This window comes from Punica granatum, chromosome 8, assembly GCF_007655135.1.
Source record: "Punica granatum isolate Tunisia-2019 chromosome 8, ASM765513v2, whole genome shotgun sequence".
Taxonomy (NCBI): Eukaryota; Viridiplantae; Streptophyta; class Magnoliopsida; order Myrtales; family Lythraceae; genus Punica; species Punica granatum.
In genome coordinates, this window is record NC_045134.1 from 23916902 (window position 1) to 23936990 (window position 20089).

General features: G+C 37.7%; 1 protein-coding gene across 1 annotated transcript; it reads left to right on the plus strand.

Annotated features, from left to right (window-relative positions):
• Positions 1-15579: 15579 nt before the first annotated feature.
• Positions 15580-17335, plus strand: LOC116215867 (60S ribosomal protein L18a). Its single transcript, XM_031551665.1, has 4 exons — positions 15580-15708; positions 15816-15931; positions 16029-16092; positions 16802-17335. The coding sequence occupies exons 1-4, from the start codon at positions 15694-15696 to the stop codon at positions 17141-17143; spliced, it is 537 nt and encodes a 178-aa protein (XP_031407525.1). The 5' UTR covers positions 15580-15693; the 3' UTR covers positions 17144-17335.
• Positions 17336-20089: the final 2754 nt, after the last annotated feature.

Below are 20089 nucleotides of genomic sequence, written 5' to 3' on the forward strand. Positions count from 1 at the left end.
ATACACTGCACATCATATCCATCAAGCAAACAATAATATTCAGGAAATGAGCCCTAATCATGCCACTAAGTTGAGAATTTACCTAGTTCGGAAAGTTGAGGGGTGATTCTGTAAATAAAAAAAAATAAAAAAGTCAAAGATATGCTGGGTGAGTTTGACCGGGCCGGTCTGAACAGTATCGGGCCGGTCTGAGCTGGATTGGGCCGAACTCCGATGGAATGGACTGGGCCGAATGGAAGATTGGGCTTCGGAAGGATGGATGGGCCGAAGTTGGCGGACTGGGCCGGACCTGCAACAGAGAAATAATGGGCTAGTCCCGAGATGCGGGATAGGGCCTTCAAGAGTCGGGCTGGACCGTTGCCGAGTCGGGTTTGGGCTGTTTTGGCTTGCACAGACCCGAATGGTAGCAACAGACCCGACTGGAAGGGTGGACAGGCCCGACTGGCACAAGTCGGGTCGGACGTCGCCACGGAGGCTCCCGATGGAATTTTGAGGCAAAGTCGGCGGCATTGGACTCCTAACTGACTGAGGAGCACAGTGATAGGTGGCCCGTAGCGAGATTCAACCCGAGCTGACCTGTGCGTCCCTTCAAAGTTCGGATCAGAAAAGACGACCAGAGGAACAGGCCCGACTGGCACAAGTCGGGTCGGACGTCGTCACGGAGGCTCCCGATGGAATTTTGAGGCAAGGTCGGCGGCATTGGAATCCTAACTGACTGAGGAGCACAGTGATAGGTGGATCGTACCGAGATTCAACCCGAACTGACCCGTGCGTCCCTTCAAAGTTCGGATCAGAAAAGACGACCAGAGGAACAGGCCCGACTGGCACAAGTCGGGTCGGACGTCGTCACGGAGGCTCCCGATGGAATTTTGAGGCAAGGTCGGCGGCATTGGAATCCTAACTGACTGAGGAGCACAGTGATAGGTGGATCGTACCGAGATTCAACCCGAACTGACCCGTGCGTCCCTTCAAAGTTCGGATCAGAAAAGACGACCAGAGGAACAGGCCCGACTGGCACAAGTCGGGTCGGACGTCGTCACGGAGGCTCCCGATGGAATTTTGAGGCAAGGTCGGCGGCATTGGAATCCTAACTGACTGAGGATCGTGCCTGCAGTGGTTTCATGAAGATTAGACATGTCTATTTGCCTGAGAGATGCAAAGAAAACCGGTAAAAACTGGAAAAATCTGTAAAAGGAGAAAAGAGAGAAATGGCGGTGGTGCGCGGTTGAGCGGCTCTCGGCACGTGACCACCTCGTCACGGGGGAGAGTGAGGGTCATGAGGAACCCTTAGGAAATGATGGCACGACTTGCCATAGTCGTGAGGTGGTGGAAATGTCGAGGAAGCCCGGGAAAACCGTGAATATGTCCTCTGGACAGGGCGATTTTGGCAAGCTGGAAGCTTCAAATCACAAAACTAACATCGGAAATGGACTCAGGAGGTCGAATGCATGTGGGATATGAAGTTTGGTCAAGTTTGGATCGGGTTGGGTGGCGGTCGCCGGAAAACGGTGGAGTTTTCCGTTCTGGACAGTATTGATTAGGCCATTTAGAAGCCTCAAATCGCAAAACTAACACCAGAAATGGACTCAGGAGGTCGAATGCATGTGGGAAATGAAGTTTGGTCAAGTTTGGATCGGGTTGGGTGGCGGTCGCCGGAAAACGGTGGAGTTTTTTTCGGCGGTTGCGTTTTCTTTTTTTCTCCTCTTTCCCCCCAAGATCCCGAGAATGAGCTCCCCCCAAAACAAGGAGGATTCTCCTCCCTTTAATTGCCAATTTTGCCGGGATTTCCGCAGATTTCGGGGAGGAAATCGCGGAGATCCCGAATTTCCGGATCCGGTCGGCGGCTGCCCGGCCGGCCGGAACAGTAATTTTTTTTTTTTTTTTTAGAAAAGGTAATAAATTGGGAAATGATAATTTTGCCCCCCCTTGGAGCCGGTGGACCGAAATTAGGTGCTGACAGCACCGCCTAAGAAATTAGGCCTACTTAGATATATATATAGATATATATTGCATGGATCCAAGTTTGTGATTGCTCATCAAATGAAGAGAAAAATGATCACACATTCACCGGTCACCAATAATCAATTCGAATAATTAGGGCCTGTTTGGTTTCAAGATGATATTTTAGAATCACAATTCTAACTTAACTTTACCCACTACAAAACAAAATAATTCATACAAGGTCAAAGAGTGGGCCCCATTTATACCACTTTTTTCCACAACAAAACAACATAACACATACAAAGTCAAAGGGTAGGCCTCATTTATACCACTCAAAATCAAAATCAAAATCTGATTTTAAAATCCTACTATGAAACCAAACGCAACCTTAATATCTTATTATTATATTTCTGCCCTCAACAGTGTGGCTTCCAAAGAATAATATGTTTGGTATTAGAGTGGAGTTGAGTTTTGGTTTTAATTGATTTGTAATGATTGTATTGTTGAATTATGAGAAAAAATGTGAAAAAGTAATGAATAATTAAGATAAAATAATGATTAAGTAATGATTGTATTGTTGAATTGTGAAAAAGTAGTGAATAGTTAAAAGAATTTAATATTAAAAATTGAATTGAATGGTTAAAAAAAATTAAAAAGGAAAAAGTAATAATTGTGTTATTGAATTGTGGAGTTGAGTTAAGTTAAGTTGAATAATTTTTCACTTGCCAAACACATAAAAATGTCGGGTTCTTCTTCACCCTCCTTGTATCCCGTGATAGCATCCTCTGCCGCCCCCCACTTACAATAATGAGAGCACCTGCTCCTATCCCTCGAGGCCTCGTAGATGTCAAACTCGGCATGGCCATGCTCCCATGATGCCTTGCAGAAGATAAACGTGGTTCCAAAAAAGTCAACCCTGGATTCAAACCCGTAACCCTGGTTAGCTTGGACCACATGGGTTCCGAGGTCATCGTCTTTCGACTTGTAATGGATGGTCAAGTTCGAACCAGTAAGCATCATGTTAAAGATCTCAAGCTGGCTATTGCCACCTAGTCAAGGTTGACGGTGACCTTTGGTAGCCGGTGACCTCAGTGGGGCGAAGGTGATTAGCGTCAGGCCCTAACTACCCATGCTTCTCTATTGCATATTATAATCTTTCAAGGTGGCATGTTTCGAAAATTAAAAGGGAGGCTGAGGGCATTTTTGTCCTTTCATATAATTATATTTCAATCGTCCTTTATCCCACCCATCAGCCGGATAATTTCCTATATAATTTTTCCTATTTTATGCCAAAACCCAATCCTTTGTACAAGCCAAGGATAAGGATTTTCAAAATCCTATTCCACTTGTTATTCTAACCACCAAACATGGCCAATTTGAGTCCATATACCAATATGATTTGTTAACATAATATATAATAATACTCTAGTATTATTTTCTTCCAATTTGAGCTACATCTCATTTTCTTTGACGCCTGTACAATACTTAGAATGTACGTTACACTTTAGTAATAAAAAGGGGAAAAAAGATTTGTATGAATATTCAATTCGTATAAAATTTAGGAGTTATTACGCTGGATATTTCAGTAGATAGGCATAATTATTGCACGATTTATTTAACTGAAAGTCTATCGAGGGCTTTTTGAATTAAATATTTTAATTTGCTTGGGAAGAAGTCATCGAGAAAGTACACATTGCTTTCTTCCCGTAAATTTACGTACAATAGGTCGGACTCTTCAAATACACAATAGGTCCACTACATCAAGGATCCGTAATAACGTTCACATAATCACGTTGCACGCTTTTATTGATTTCTCTTATTACAAATACCCCCTGCCCTGAACATTTTTACTTCCAAGGAATAGCGACATCAGGTTTTGGACTACCGTCAATGTATCCGAGAATAAAATCCTCTCTTACCTCCCAATAGCACCCGTCACATTTGTATGAGGCCCTGTAGATGTCAAATTCGACCTGCCCGCCTTGCCACCCCACCCCGCAGAAGAACAACGTCGTCCCAGGGAAGTTGATCCTGAATGAGAATTCGTAAGTCTGTCCCGCCCCAATCACATGGGTTCCGAGGTCGTTGTCTCTCGATTTACAGTGGATGGTGAAAGGCGCGCCATTAGGCAGTTGGTTAGATATAGTGACCTTGACGTGATCGAAAATGGCTTCAAGCGGGTCGGCTGCAACCAGACATAGTACAAGTACTAGCAAACAATTCACATTAACCAAACCCATGATGATTGATATTTTTCTCGCGGGGCAATATATGAGAAAATATGAGATATTTATATAGCAACTTCTCTAGCAGCAATTCGATTTTGATATGGATACTATATTTTGTAAAACGTTCATATAGTCACTATTTTGTACACATGCTTGGATTCACTGTAATCCCGTAAATCCAGATAAAAATTAATATTGCTTGCATGTATGCATATGTATGAGTATATGATTAATTTGTAAAGTTTTGATTTTTTTTTTCGCGGCAAGTGTAGATTGCATTTGACAACTTTTTATAATAAGTAAGATTGTATTTGACATTAGCAAATATGAGCGTATTAATATTCCCAAATTATTCAAAAAATTTAATTGCACAGTAAGCTACTATGTCAGTACTAATCCAATTTGAACCGAATTTGCCCACTAAAAAACAAAACTCACACAATAAAAAATTGCCTTTAAGTCACTAATGTTGCCTTTACAATTTTAAAAAGGAGAGAAACGATTCTGTATTTAGATCATTTTAACTACTAATAATCCTGCTTAACTTCCTTTTGGTAATCCCTTACATATGTTCTTCAATTTTGTAGGTACAATACTACAATTTTATATACGCAATTGATCTGTGCACTATACGTTTGCACTTTGTTGTTTATTGCACCTTGACCGCAACTATGCAGAAGTTCATATGCATGATTTCATTACGATAAACGAATTAATATGAAATGAATGTATATATTCCATTAACGAGAAAATAAATATTCCATTCTGCTTCATGAAATATCGCGGTTGGCAATTAAAGAAAATGACTAGACGCAAAGTAGTAATAATATGACAGCTTCCGTCAACCGGCGTAGGACGTGACGCAATAGTGTTTGTATGTACATGAACAGTCATGCCACGTTCTTGAGCTCTGCTATAGAATGCCAACAGCAGAGAGAAGTCGATGTAAAAGTAGGTGTGAAGGAACACTACCTTAATCTCAAAGGGTTAGTCTAATGGTAAAAAGAAACACAAGTATCCATTCGATTCCGAGTTCAAATTCCTTTGAGACTAGCCGCTATGGTTTGCCATGCTCGGCCGTTCCGTGTGTCGTAGGAAGTGCATGGGACTTAGGGAATTATATAGTCAGGCGAAGCCTAGACACACCTGATCATTAAAAAAAAAAAAGTTAACACCGCCTTAATTCTTATGTCATTAACTCATACCGAGCAAACGAATGAAGAGAATCGAAAGGTAAGTGAGTCGGTAATCGAACAATTTCTGGACAATAATTACTTCTTATATCAGTAATTAAGAACAAGCAAAAATCCCCATCCTCTCTTTGTGGTCTCTCTCTCTTTCTCCCTCAGCTCAGCAGTTCTGGTCGCCGGCCACTATAATCCGGTGAGGTCGGAGAGGAAGGAGGTTCATTGGAGATGAGGGGTCGTTGGACAGGAAGCAGTAGTCGAAGGGGATGGAATGCACGGGACTTAGGAGAGGCCAATGATGACCAATGGCTTTTCACTTTTTAAATCAAATTTTGTTTTCATTTTTTATGTTTTTAACTTTTTTCACGCATCATGTGCAACAGACATGTATTTTCTTTTAAATTTGACAGCAAGAGGGACGGTATGGGGTACATCTTCTATCAGTCATAAACGTTGATGGGATCAATGCTACCAAAGAGAATAATTTTGGGGGTAAAATAATACTCTAGTATTATTTTCTTCCAATTTGAGCTACATGTCATTTTCTTTGACGCTTGTACGATGCTTAGAATGTACGTTATACTTTAGTAATAAAAAGGGAAAAAAAGATTTATATGAATATTCAATTCGTATAAAATTTAGGAGTTATTACGCTGAATATTTCAGTAGATATGCATAATTATTGTGCGATTTATTTAACTGAAATTCTATCAAGGGCTTTTTGAATTAAATGTTTTAATTTGCTTGGGAAGAAGCCATCGAGAAAGTACACATTGCTTTCTTCCACTACACAATAGGTCCACTACCTCATGGATCCATAATAACGTTCACACAATCACATTGCACGCTTTTATTGATTTCTCTTATTACAAATACCCCCTGCCCTGAACATTTTTACTTCCAACGAATAGCGGTGTCAGGATTTGGACCACCGTCAGTGTATCCGAGAACAAAATCCTCTCTTACCTGCCAATTGCACTCGTCACATTCGAATGAGGCCTTGTAGATGTCGAATTCGACCTGCCCGCCTTGCCACCCCACCCCACAGAAGAACAACGTGGTCCCGAAGAAGTTGACCTTGAATGAGAATCCGTAACTCTGTCCCGCCCCGATCACATGGGTTCCGAGGTCATCGTCTCCCGATTTACAGTGGATGGTGAAAGGCGCGCCGTTAGGCAGCTGGTTAGATATAGAGACCTTGATATCATTGAGAACGGCTTCAAGCGTGTCGGCTGCAACCAGACATAGTACAAGTACTAGCAAACAATTCACATTAACAAAACCCATGATGATTGATATTTCTCTGGTGGAGCAATATATGAGAAAATATGAGATATTTATATAGCAACTCCTCTAGCACAAGCGAATTCGATTTTGATATAGATACTATATTTTGTAAAACGTTCATATAGTCACTATTTTGTACACATGCTTGGATTCACTGTAATCCTGTAAATCCAGATAAAAATTAATATTACTTGCATGTATACATATGTATGAGTACATGATTAATTTGTAAAGTTTAGATTTTTTTTTCGCGGCAAGTGTAGATTGTAGTTGACATCTTTTTATGATAAGTAAGATTGTATTTGACATAAGCAAATATGAGTTTATTAATTTTCCAAAATTCTTCAAAAAATTAAATTACTTAGTAAGCTACTATGTCAATAATTTAAAAAAGAGAGAAACGATTGTGTATTTAGGTCATTTTAACTACTAATAACCCTGCTTAACTTCCTTTTGGTAATCCCTTACATATGTGTGTCCTTTAATTTTGTAGGTACAATACTACAATTTTATATACGCAATTGATCTGTGCACAATACGCTTATAGTTTGTTGTTTATTGCACCTTGACCGCAACTATGCAGAAATTCATATGCAAGATTTCATTACGATAAAATGAATTAATAAGAAATGAATGTATATATTCCACTACGAAAAATTAATATTCAATTCCGCTTCAAGAAATATCGCCGGTGGTAAAGAAAATGTTGAGGATGTTAATCCCACATTGAAAAAAAAATAAATTAATATCCATGAGTTTATATTAGGGGCACATGATGACGTGTAGACATAAATAGACTATACGTTGCACGTGAGGGCAGATGTTGAGAATATTAATCTTACATTGAAAAAATGAATGAATATCCACGAGTTTAAATGATATTTGGGTACCATCACTTATCAGCTTGAGCTTTTAAGTGGATATAGATCCGGACCCATATAAGTCTAATGAAAATTTAATAGAAAGAAAATGACTTTAACGCAAAGTAGTAATAATATGACAGCTTCCATCAACCGCAATAGTAATAATAAGAAAATGACTTGCGTAGGACGCAATAGTTTTTGTATGTACATGAACAGTCATGCCACGTTCTTGAGCTCTGCTATAGAATGCCAACAGCAGAGAGAAATGCGATGCAAAAGTACGTGCGAAGTAACACTACCTAAATCTTAAGGGGTTAATTTAGTGGTAAAAAGGAACACAAGTATCTATTCGATCCCGAATTCAAATTCCTTTAAGATTAGCTGCTATGGTGTACCATGCTTGGCTGTTCCATGTGTCATAGGAAGTGCATACATCTGATCATTAAAAAAAAAAAAAGTTAACACAGCCTTAATTCTTGTGTCATTAACTCATACCGAGCAAACAAATGAAGAGAATCGAAAGGTAAGTGAGTCGGTAATTGAACAATTTCTGGACTGCATTATAATTACTTCTTATATCAATAATTAATAACAAGCAGAAATCCCCTTCCTCTCTTTGTGGCCTCTCTCTCTTTCTCCCTCGGTTCAACAGTTCTGGTCGCTGGCCACTATCAACCGGTGAGGTCGGAGAGGAAGGAGGTTCATTGGAGGTGAGGGGTCGTCGGACGGTAAGCGCTGGTCGAAGGGGATGGAATGCATGGGACTTAGGAGAGGCCGATGATGACCAATGGTTTTTCACGTTTTAATTCAAAATTTCTTTTCTTTAAATTTTTTTCACGCGTCATGTGCAACGGACATGTACTTTTCAGTTAAATTTGCCAGCAAGAGAGACGGCACGGGGGTACATCTTCTATCGGTCATAAACGATGACGGGATAAATGTTACCAAACAGAATAATTTGGGGGTTAAAATGACCCGTGTCTATAATTTTACGCGGGGGGGCGGCGGCGGCGGCGGGCGCAAAAGTAATTTTCTCTATTTCACGAGAAGATTGTTTAAGAAAAGATTATCCTGCAGTACACGTATAACCATACTCTCCAGTCTCTCCTACACCTACCAAGCCTTCCTCTCCCTTTTATTTTTTTCCTAAACAATAAATTTTTTTGCTATAAGTAAAATTCACACTGGAAAAAAAAACCCACGCTAGTATTTCTGGATAGTTAATTTCTTAGATTGAAATGTCATGGATCCTCAAATGTAGGAAAAGTGAAAAAAGAATTTAATATCTGCTTAGGAGTCTTAGGACAGGTTTTTTTTTCTTTTCTTTTTCTTCCAGTGAGCTAGTAAGGACAAATTTTGGTACGCGAAAATCGAGATTTGATAGTTCTAAATTCTGATTATGTCAATAGAAATTTTTGAAAGAGTCCATATTTCAATGAGCTGTAATATATTTATAAGAACGGAAAAATTGAAACAAATTTTCGAATATGTTATAATTTTTTTTGGTGATGTTATCACAATTAGCTAGCAAAAATAACCATGATGGTTAGTTTTTTTTTCTACCTATTAGATCCCAAGTTTCTGGCCGTACACGTGCTCAAAATTTTTTAATTTTAAGACTCACCCCTCATAGGTTGACTATTAATATTTTTCACCATGCATCTTCTTATCGATACTCGGTCTCGCTCACGAGCGAACTAGATCCGCTTCGATATTACCGATTCAATCAAATATAAATAATTTAATTGCTTTAAAAAAGTAATAACAACGCGAAAAACCATCTTCTGCTCGTACACTCCAATTGAGCAAGAACCAAATTCTCCAAATTGAAAGAAACATTCAATCTCGTCAAATCCCTAAAATTAAAAAGAATCAATTAAAATTGAGGTGATTGAAATAATAATTTAGCTTCTTTTAGGGGCTAAAAGAGAGAAACAGAGAAAAATTCCCCTTAGAAAATCGAATCGAGTTGAGGAATTCTTGAAAATTCTATTTTCTATCAGCCTCTCAGTTCAATTTAGGCTTGGGATGTGCCATCGTCTTAGCCTTTCAGTTCAAGAAAAATTCAATGTCGTCGGTTTTAATTGAATTTTTCTTTGAATTTTAGGAATTTGATGAGATTGAATTTTGTTTTTCAATTTGGGGATTTGGTTCTTGTTCAATTGCAGTGTACGAACAAAAGATGTTTTCTAATATTCGTTTATTATTTCCTTTTCAAGTACTTAAATTGTTTTTATTTGCTTGAATTTGTACACTTTGGTTCAGTTTAATATCGAAGCGAATCTATCTCGTTCATAGGGGAGATCGAGCGTCGAAGAGAAGATGCATGATCAAAAATATGGATAATCAAACTATGAGAAACGAATCTTAAGATTAAATACTCTTGAACACATGTACTGCTTGGATCTTACATAAGAAGATCTAATGCCTAGGAAAAAGATAACCATGGTAGAATCTCCAATGGTATTTAATAAGTTATTTTGTTATTGTACTAATTATATCACGTTTGACCCAAAATCCATCGGCCGCGGAGGCATAAAAGACAAATGACCTCTCCAACAACTTTTATTTTGACTAAGAAGGTGAAAAAGCCCATGCATGTGCAGCTAAGATTATCTAAGAGTTAGTTCTTTTATTTTCCTCCGTATATTCGGTTAAGTTTTATTTCATATAAATCATGCAATATGTATTTCTTGAGTTTGAGGGTGTTCTCTAATACATAGTGTAGAATAATTTTCATTTTGTTCTTATGAAAATATGGAGGCCTTGTATTTCATTTTTTCCCCGTTGGAGGTTATTTAGAAATGATGAGTTTTTATTTTGTCTGCACATATACATGAAGAGTTTTTTTTATTTTCATAAGTAAAAAATCTTTGGCATTTTTAAATAAATAACGCGCCATTTGTATCGTAATAATTGATTGGAACACAAAAAATTATTAAACTATGAATATCCTACGTGGCACGGCCTAAGAAATTAGGTCTACTTATAGATAGATATAGATATAGTAATTATATATATATAGATATATTGCACCGATCCAAGTTTGCAGCTGCTCGTCAAGTGAAGAGAAAAATGATCACACATTCACCGGTCACCAATAATCAATTCGAATAATTACTCTCTTATTATTTTATTTCTGCCCCTCAACATTATGGCTTCCAAAGAGTAAAAATGTCGGGTTCTTCTTCACGCGACTTGTAATTAAGTAGAGTTAAGTTTTGATTCTAATTGAGTTATAATGATTGTATTGTTGAATTATGAGAAAAAGTATAAAAAAGTAATGAATAGTTGAGAGAATTTAGTATTAAAAAATTGAATTGAATGGTTAAAAAAATTAAAAAAAAGTAAAAAAGTAATAATTGTGTTGTTAACTTTTATTTTGTAGTGAGTAGAGTTAAAGTTATAGTTAAAATTTTAAAAATCGACTCTAAAATCAAACGGGCTAGTATCCCACGATAGCATCCTCTGCCGCCACCCACTTGCAATATTCAGAGCACCTGCTTCTATCCCTCAAGGCCTTGTACATGTCAAACTCGGCATGGCCATGCTCCCATGCTGCCTTGCAGAAGAGCAACGAGGTTCCGAAAAAGTCAACCCAGAGTTCAAACTCGTAACTCAGGTTAGCTGGGATTTCCTGGTCATCTTTTTTCAACTTGCAATGGATGGCCAAGTTCGAACCAGTAAGCACGTGTTAAAGATCTCGACCTCAACCCTGGCCCCTGGCCCAGGCATATTCACTGATGTCACCTGTGATTGCGATTACGGTTGCTTCCTATAACACCACATTCTTACTTACAATCTCTTTCTCTCCCTCCCTCTTTTGCCACTTTAATTCGTTGATTACTTCTCAGCGGGCGCTTGAAGTAAATAAGATATAAGCAAACACTTTGGCACAAGGAGAATCGAGGAAGAATTGGAACAAAAGCTCTCGCTTTGATTTGGTGAGGGTAAATTGTATCATTTATATGAAATTACATTTTATCGGATATGGTTACTATAGTAATGTACATTAATGATCTACCAAAAAAAAAGTAATGTAAATTAATGCAGTACGCATATCGTCACAATAGTAATGTACATTAATCCACAAGGTTGAAATAGATGTACTAGTTTTCACACGTACCCGTGCGGTGCACGGATTGTTTTGCTTATTTAACTTTTTAAGCGAGCTTTAGATTTCACTTATCAATTTATATATAATATTGTTTTATTCCCCTTGCATATTATATATACTTCAACATCGACCAAAATATAAACATAATATCACAATAATTTATTTGGTCTAATTGAATTCGAAATATTTTAATATCAATTGAATATATAAATATATTGTTCAATCATATGACCTTTGTCACATCTTTATTCAATTTATATTTCGATTTTTTTTAATTTAACTGCATAATAATCTCATTCGTTCCACAAAATTGTCTTCGTGGAGTCAATATCATAATCAGTAATTCATCTAACTTTTAGAAAAGAGAAAAATTACATTTTATATTTTCAGTAATTGTATTATCAAGGGCAACTATTAAATAATTTACATTATTGAAGAGAATATTTAAGTCTTTTGCAATATACAACTATCCAGATAATTTGTGATTTTGTTCTAAAGAATGCAATTAATGAAAATTTAAACGAATACTTAAATAAACATTTTTGTTTTTGCTTAAAAATGACTAAAGGATTAACAGTTTTTGTGTGCCGTGAATGATATATATATTAGTGTTTGCTGTGAAGACAAACATAATTGTAATTTAAAATTTTTTGGCAATTTTTATGTTATATAATTAGATTTTTTTTAATCGCTGGGATTCACTATCATAATCTTAAAATCTGAACAACATCTATTTAATGCATCAATAGGAACATACTATAACTCATAATTATTTCATTTTGAATTTCAATTTCTTCTTTTACGTGCTTTATTGCTTATTAACAACATTTTTTTCTTGCATTTTGATTAGTTATTGGGTTCTTTTATCTTAGGGCTATGTTATCATGGTCGTTCGATAAATGGACCAAGTCACTTGAAAGGACCCATGTTCCAATATTTTATTTATTTATTCATGAAATGAATTGGATATGAGATTTTGAAACCTCTGTCCTTTGAAATGGGAAACCGTTCTCCGAGCTCTGTCTCTACCTTCTTCGATGACGTGAGATTCTGGAGCTCTATTGGGCGTTGCAGCGGGAACATGTCCATAGTACATAACTCATCCTCTACCATTTGTGATGTCATCTTTCTTCTGATTCAGCGTGGAGCATGGTTTCTCGTGCTTACATCTGAATTTAGACTCAAAAGGAATAGATTATGTCTAAACATGAGAAATAACGCTCATAAGGGCCATGATAGAAGAGAAAAACTCTCATCTTGGTTAACGGAATATTCTTGATCTTCGCATTCTTCTATAGCCATAGGCCAACAAGACTTAAATAAAATTTCTAATACGACTAATAAAAAGAAACTAGAATTCTGGATTTGATTTTATGGTTATCCTTAGAATTCATCTCCTACACTACTGATGGTCATCATTTACATTGCTAGTAAGATTATTGAGATCTTCTAATGTTGTACTTTAGGCAATTGCAATCAGTAGAAAATTGTACAATTTAAAATATTGAGATCTCCAGATTGAGCATGGGAAGAGGAGCTGAAGTAGCATAGCATTGTTTTGTCATTATAGTTGAGGATGATAATTTTTTATGATAAAGCCGATAGCCTTACTCTAAAGTTGGTGGGCAAAGTTATCCAATTGATGAAAGAAAGGTTGGATGAATTGGACCATCATAATAAGGCCATTGTCTTACTGTCTTTTCGTGTGCGTTGTTATTCCAGCAGTATGGACACGTTTATAGTAAATAGTTCATTCTCCTCCCTTCATGTTGTTATTTTTTTCTTGGTAACAACATGTTTGTCAAGATAGTTTGCAGGATCGTAACATCTCACCGTCTTACGATCTTGCACCCTCCTACCTATCCCAATCTAAACAAAAAGATAAATAATGTGGGATCAGTCTAGGATCGCTAGTTGGATAGGAAGATCGACTCGATCCAAACAATCCTAGCGTATAAGTGTTTTTGGCATTTTAAAGGTAATTTTAGGTCAAGCCCTGCCCGTATTTTCGGCCCAAAATTTCGGTTCATTCGATTTGTTTTGAATTTAATGAATTAAATCTGAGATTTTGTAGCCTCTGTCCTCTGAAATGTGAAATCCTTGTATGAGCTCTGCCCCAGCTTTTTTCGCAGACTTGAGATTCTGGGGCTCTGTTTCCACGTCGCTTTCTTTTCCAAGCTCTGGTACGTCTTCTTCATAGGAATATATACATTTATGTATATATATATATATATATATATATATATTTAATTAGAGATAAGATCATACGATCCTCGATTCGATCCTATATAAGAAAGCAATCTTGACGAGTAAGGAACATGAATCCAGTATAAGAAAATAAGAAATCTAGCTAGTAATGGAGCATGAATAATTCCACAATGTTATTCTAATTTGGAATATCTTGATTATCAAATGAAAATTGTTATTACTGCACCATATCCCTTTCTCAAATGATGGTAGTCATTTAACATTTACATAAGTGTTATTATAAATTTTTTGATATAATAAATACAATCACAAGGCCTTCGATAGTGCTAATATTAGGCAAGTGTAATGAGTTTACTGTTTAATTTGGTCTGCCAATTACGGTGATTAGATTAGATACTATAGTAAATAATGTAGAAAAGCATTCAATTACGGAGTTCTTAGTTTCATTTCACGCATTGATTCTGTGGGGCTAATTAAGACCGTTCTGTCCAATCTTGTAAGGTTTATTTGCCCCAAAGTTAGATGCTTTGAGAATCTGGGTGTGAAGAGTTAATGTTGGCTAGAGTTGAGACGAAGCCTCATCACTATTACGACATGACCTCGGTCGAGAAGACGAGTTTGAAGTGGAATTTGAATGACTGGAAGTGGGATGGGGATTTATTTGTTGCTTTGAATCTCGTCACAACAAAGCGTCTCGGCCAACATCTCGTCCTCTTGTTCGGACGAAGCTAATCAAGGATTGAGAATGGGAATCAGAAGCTGAAGACGTGCAGCAGGCTTATTGTGGTTGAGGATGATAATTTGGACTACAAAGCCAACAAGCTTACTCTGAAGTTTAGTGGGCAAGGTCATCCCATTGCTGAAAGAGAGGCTAGGTGGACTGGACCATCAGGAGACCATTGTCTGAGCCTATTTCGGCTTGTGATGTTATTCCAGTACAGTGTGTTCATATTACATACCTCATCCTACATCGTGATGTTCTCTTTTTTTCGGTTACGAGGAAGGTAATGAGTCTAGTACATGAAAATATGGAACCTAGCTAATAAAAGCGTATCGATAGTCCTACAACGAGAATCGAGCATAGAATCTCTCGATTACCATGCGAAAGCTGATTACGGTCATCATTTATCATTGCCAGTAGGATTATTGCGATTTTTCTAATGTAATAAATAAAATTCACGAGGACGACGTTGCACCTTAGGCAGGTGCAATGAGTAGAATATCGTACTGTTTAAATTGGTCTGCCCATTTCCATTATTAGCTTAGATATTATGGTAAAAAACATAGAAAGACACCTTATTTTATCGCGGGATGTAATATTTTATAATAAGTCAAGAAATATGGTTTCATTCCCTAACAGCTGATGTACTCCTCTACCAAGAGATCTTAGTTTCGATTCTTACATTCATTCTCTAGGGTTATTTGAACTATTTTGGTTGATCCCGTGTAGTTTAATTAAATTAGACCCTTTGAGAATCTTGGTGTGAAGAGTAAATAGAGACTAGAATTGATTCCAAGAAATTTGAGATTTTCTTACTCACCACCCAGCAAACTAACCTCGTTTATGATCTAACAATCCGCGAACCAAAAGCCCCCTAGATCTCATTCATGACGTAACACTTTGCTTTCTTACATAATATATATTGAGAAGAGAGGGAGAGGGAGAAAAAAAAAATTTAACTTTTGGATTGAATCGAACAATGGGCCTGGCCCGGCCTCCTCGGCCCGCCAAGGAAACGATGCCGTAGCGGGTTCTAGGGTTTGAGCCTTTTCCCTGCTGCTTCATCGTCGTCAACGTATAAAAGGACGGAGCGCCGACCGGCTCTTCTCCTAACAGACGATCCCTACGTTGTCTGAGGAAAATGGTTACCTTCAGGGTAAGCTATCTCTGCTCTTCATTGTTACCTCGGTGTCGTCAGAGGCATCAGATCATCGTCTGTTTGTTTTGACATGGTGAATTTGGGGTTTCGTTTGGTGCGTGCAGTTTCATCAATACCAGGTGGTGGGCAGAGCCCTGCCGACAGAATCCGATGAGCATCCCAAGATTTATCGCATGAAGCTCTGGGCCACCAATGAGGTCCGCGCCAAATCCAAGTTCTGGTATGCCCCTGTTTTGCTTCCATCCACTTTTGCTGGTTCAATCCAATGTATGTCTGTTAGGGTTGTGAAGTGAATCAACGTTGCTTTGCTGGTTCAGGTACTTTCTGAGGAAGCTGAAGAAGGTAAAGAAGAGCAACGGGCAAGTGCTCGCCATCAATGAGGTAACTAACGTCTTGCATTTCAAAGGCTGCAGTAATGATGAATGAAGTAGACTGGGACCATGTGCTAGTTGCATAGCAATTGCAATAGTTGTTCATGGAACAGCTCAAAGGTTGTCTGGCCAAACTTTAGTTACATAGCAATTAGCATCTAGCATTTCGGTTGTTGTTTATTGATTGTAACGCCGCACGCTTTATTAAGAATGTTTGGATGTTTTGTTCCTCGTGATACATCCGGTTGTCACGATCTTGTTAATGTTTGTAACTTTTCGCATTAGGCACATGGGTGAAATGATTAGTCAGCCTTGCACTCATTTTTCTCTTTTCTGAACTTCCGAGGCATGAAACTCGGTGGTCTGTCGACTAACTTCTAGAATATTTCTAGTGGTCAAATCTTTCTGTGGATTTTCCATACCCTTAAAGTACTCCTGCGGCATGTTTATGTTTTCCCGAGATTTGATTGATCATTTGAAGTTTGCTTGCCAGTGCTAGAGATCGCGTCTTGTCATTTTGTGATCGTACAATCAAGTTGGTTCAGGTTTTTGTACAAAATAGATCTCAAAGCTGATTTCTATACCTCGAGAGATCATCTTATACAATGTCTTGGTATTTTGTCTCCTGATGTGTTGTCTGCTCATTGAAAATAAAAGTGATTGTAATTACTTTTGCTGGAATGCTGTCGTGTGGATTTTGATCTCCGAAACACTCGCAGATTTTTGAGAAGAACCCGACAAAGATCGACAACTACGGGATATGGTTGAGGTACCAGAGCAGGACTGGTTACCATAACATGTACAAAGAGTACCGCGACACGACTTTAAATGGCGCTGTTGAGCAGATGTACACTGAGATGGCTTCGCGCCACAGGGTCAGGTTCCCTTGCATTCAGATCATCAAAACCGCTACTGTCCCAGCAAAGCTTTGCAAGAGAGAGAGCACCAAGCAATTCCATAACTCAAAGATCAAATTCCCCCTCGTGTTCAGGAAGGTTAGGCCACCAACTAGGAAGTTGAAGACTACCTACAAGGCATCGAGGCCCAACTTGTTCATGTGAGTCCTCGTGTTCCCAGCAGAGCTCGTAGACTATAAGTGCAGATCGGCCTCCTAGATAATTTTGGTCAAAACTATTGCTGTCGATTATCCTCTTTTGCATTTTGTAATTCTTGAGGATCTTGGTGATATTGAAAGGATATCAAGCATCATATTGGTGGTATTGAAAGGCTATCAAGCATTAATTTATATGATCTTTGTCGGGGTGTATCTGTTTTGTTCATTTGAAGAGATGCCTACAACAGATGAGTTGTTTGAATGAACAATGCAGATCCCAACCCTCTTCAGGACCGATGAATTCAGGTACCTTTCATATATTCCTAAGCACCAATTTCGGGTCCTTCCAAACCTACTTTACCCATCTGCAACTGGCAACAGCCACCCCGTCCAAGCATCTTTGCCCTCCAAAATGCTACGGCAACACCACGAGGCTTGAAAACATATATTAGCTTCGTATTCGAGAATAAGCCTTTCATTGCTTTCAAGATCCTTACCAACAAGGCATTTTGTTCTTCCAGGGGAGTAAAGAAACCAGCAATTTAAATAAAGGGGTATTGCAGCATAAATAGTCTCACTGTTGAGTTCTGAACTGGGAACCTCTTTAACAAAATTTGTTTATATGACCAATACAATGGAGTAAATAACCGATTAGTCTGTGTCTTTTGTTTCTATTTCTGTTTTGATAAGTAGTTTATTATGTGTAAAGAACCTTATAGAAAGTTGCATGCTAAGTCAATAATGTGAATCACATACTAATTTAATGTAAAATTATTTATTTCGTTGAGACACAGGAACAAGGCACGTGCCAGTTCATCGTTAATGTGATGACTGCTATTAAATTCTAAAATTAAAAATATTAATCTTCACAAAAAAAAAGAGCAAAAAACGTAGAAACGAACGGTGAGTGAAGAGGTTATTATTATAACATCACAGATCGGAACTCAAAAGTAACAATGCTATTGTCATTCGTGACAGTAATGGAATCGCCGGACATGACAATATTGATCATCACCCGACTCCCTCATGCCCTATGATCTCAGTTTCTCAAATTATTTCCATGGAATCACGAGATTGGGGGGTGTCCTTGGCATACTCCTTGAAGCCTTCCATCCCTTTCGTGTTTATGTGCCGCTCGCAGAAATGCGGGAACCGCCCTTTGTCCCTGGACGCCTTGTGAACATCAAAAGACGACCTGTTTGCCCTGGTAGTTCACATCGCAGAAGAACAGGGTAGTGCCGAAGAATTTGACTTTGAACTCAAACGAGTAGAACGTGTGTGGGTCGATCATATGGGTCCCGAGATCATCGTCCTTTGATTTACAGTGGATGGTAGCAGGGCTAGACAACACATTCTCAACCTGAACCCGTACCTTCTGCCCGAATTGGAAGATATCGGTGTGGGAAATCTAAATATATTGAAATGTCTTATGATTATCCTCTTTGAAAGAGATATCTGTGGGATCGTTTCTGGAGTTGACCCCAAGTTTTATTTCGTTTGACATATATATGAGAAATAATCAAACATAGGCTCAATCTGCATTTAACACCACAATTCTTTGAAAATTTTCAGCACCGTTGGATGAAAGTGAAAAAGTATTTCAAGTATGGATACTCTAACACAATTTTTCAAAATTGACCTCACTAAAGCTTGGTTTGGCAGTGTCATTGTTGACATAAAAGTGCTGAAATATAATTGCCGAAAAATAAGTACTAATTTTAGAATAAGTAAAAACGTTTGGGAGGTAATAATTGAAAACTGCTAAAAGTAAAAAAAGGTAATTATTAATACTTGAAATATAATAAGCATAATTAAATTTCATAATTATCTATTAACTTACTTCAGAAATCACATTTGCAATTGCAATTTTGACCTAAATCATGATATCAAATACTCAAGCTTGGTTTGGGAGTATTGTTGCTGATGAAAAAGTACCGAAAGAAAATTATTAAAAAATAAGTGTTGATTTCATAATAAGCTGAAGTGTTTGAAAAAAAACTAATTTAGAAATGCTGAAAGTAAGAAAGGCAATTCATAATACTGGAAACATAATAAGCAGAAGCAGATTTTAGAGGCACCTATTAAACGCTTGAAAAAATCATGTTCGCAATTATAATTTCGACCCAAATTGTAATTTCAAAAACTCTTTCCAAACACCAAATCTGCTTAAAATTATTAAAAAAAAGTAATTATGAAACCTCTCAACGCACTTCCAAATGAACTCTTACCAAATGCCAAATTCACTTAAAATTATAAGGAAAAGTGATTATGAAATCCCTCACTGTACTCACAAATGAACTCTAAATGTATACTGGATGGACCCGCCTATAACTTTAATGCTACATTTGATTCACTGTAATAGAATTAGTCATGAATAGAATGAGTAGGTAATAAGAATTAATATGTAATAGAATAATGTTTATATGTAAGCTTATTTGTTTGGTTGGATGTAATAGTGGATTATATTTGAGAATTATAATTCAAAAATTTAATATAAAGAGATGATTGGAACAAGGGTACGAAATTACCCTTCCTATACAAATAACAAAATACCATATATCTATGTCCTACATATATGAAAATGTATTAAATACAAAAAACTATTACAATATTTTAAATCTTGGCCAAAATATAATTATTAAATAATATTAATTAAAATATATTTTATTTATAAAAAATTGAAATCAAAATTTAGAAAAAAAAAAGAAAAAGTGAAGAAGGGAAACTACTGTTTCTGTCTGTATCAGTTGGGGTCCCTCGAGCGTAGGGCTCGCCCATTCCAGGGCTCGAGAATAACATGGCTGGGTTAGCGAGCCTCGTGTGAGCCCAGCCATGGTGTTCCTAAGCCTTGGGTGGCTTGGGAGCCTAGGGCTCGGCAGAGGGCTCAACCCGCAAGTTGTTGCCTAGCCAGATCTGTACCAACGAGGTCGAGTCTTGTCACGGCGTGGCCAAG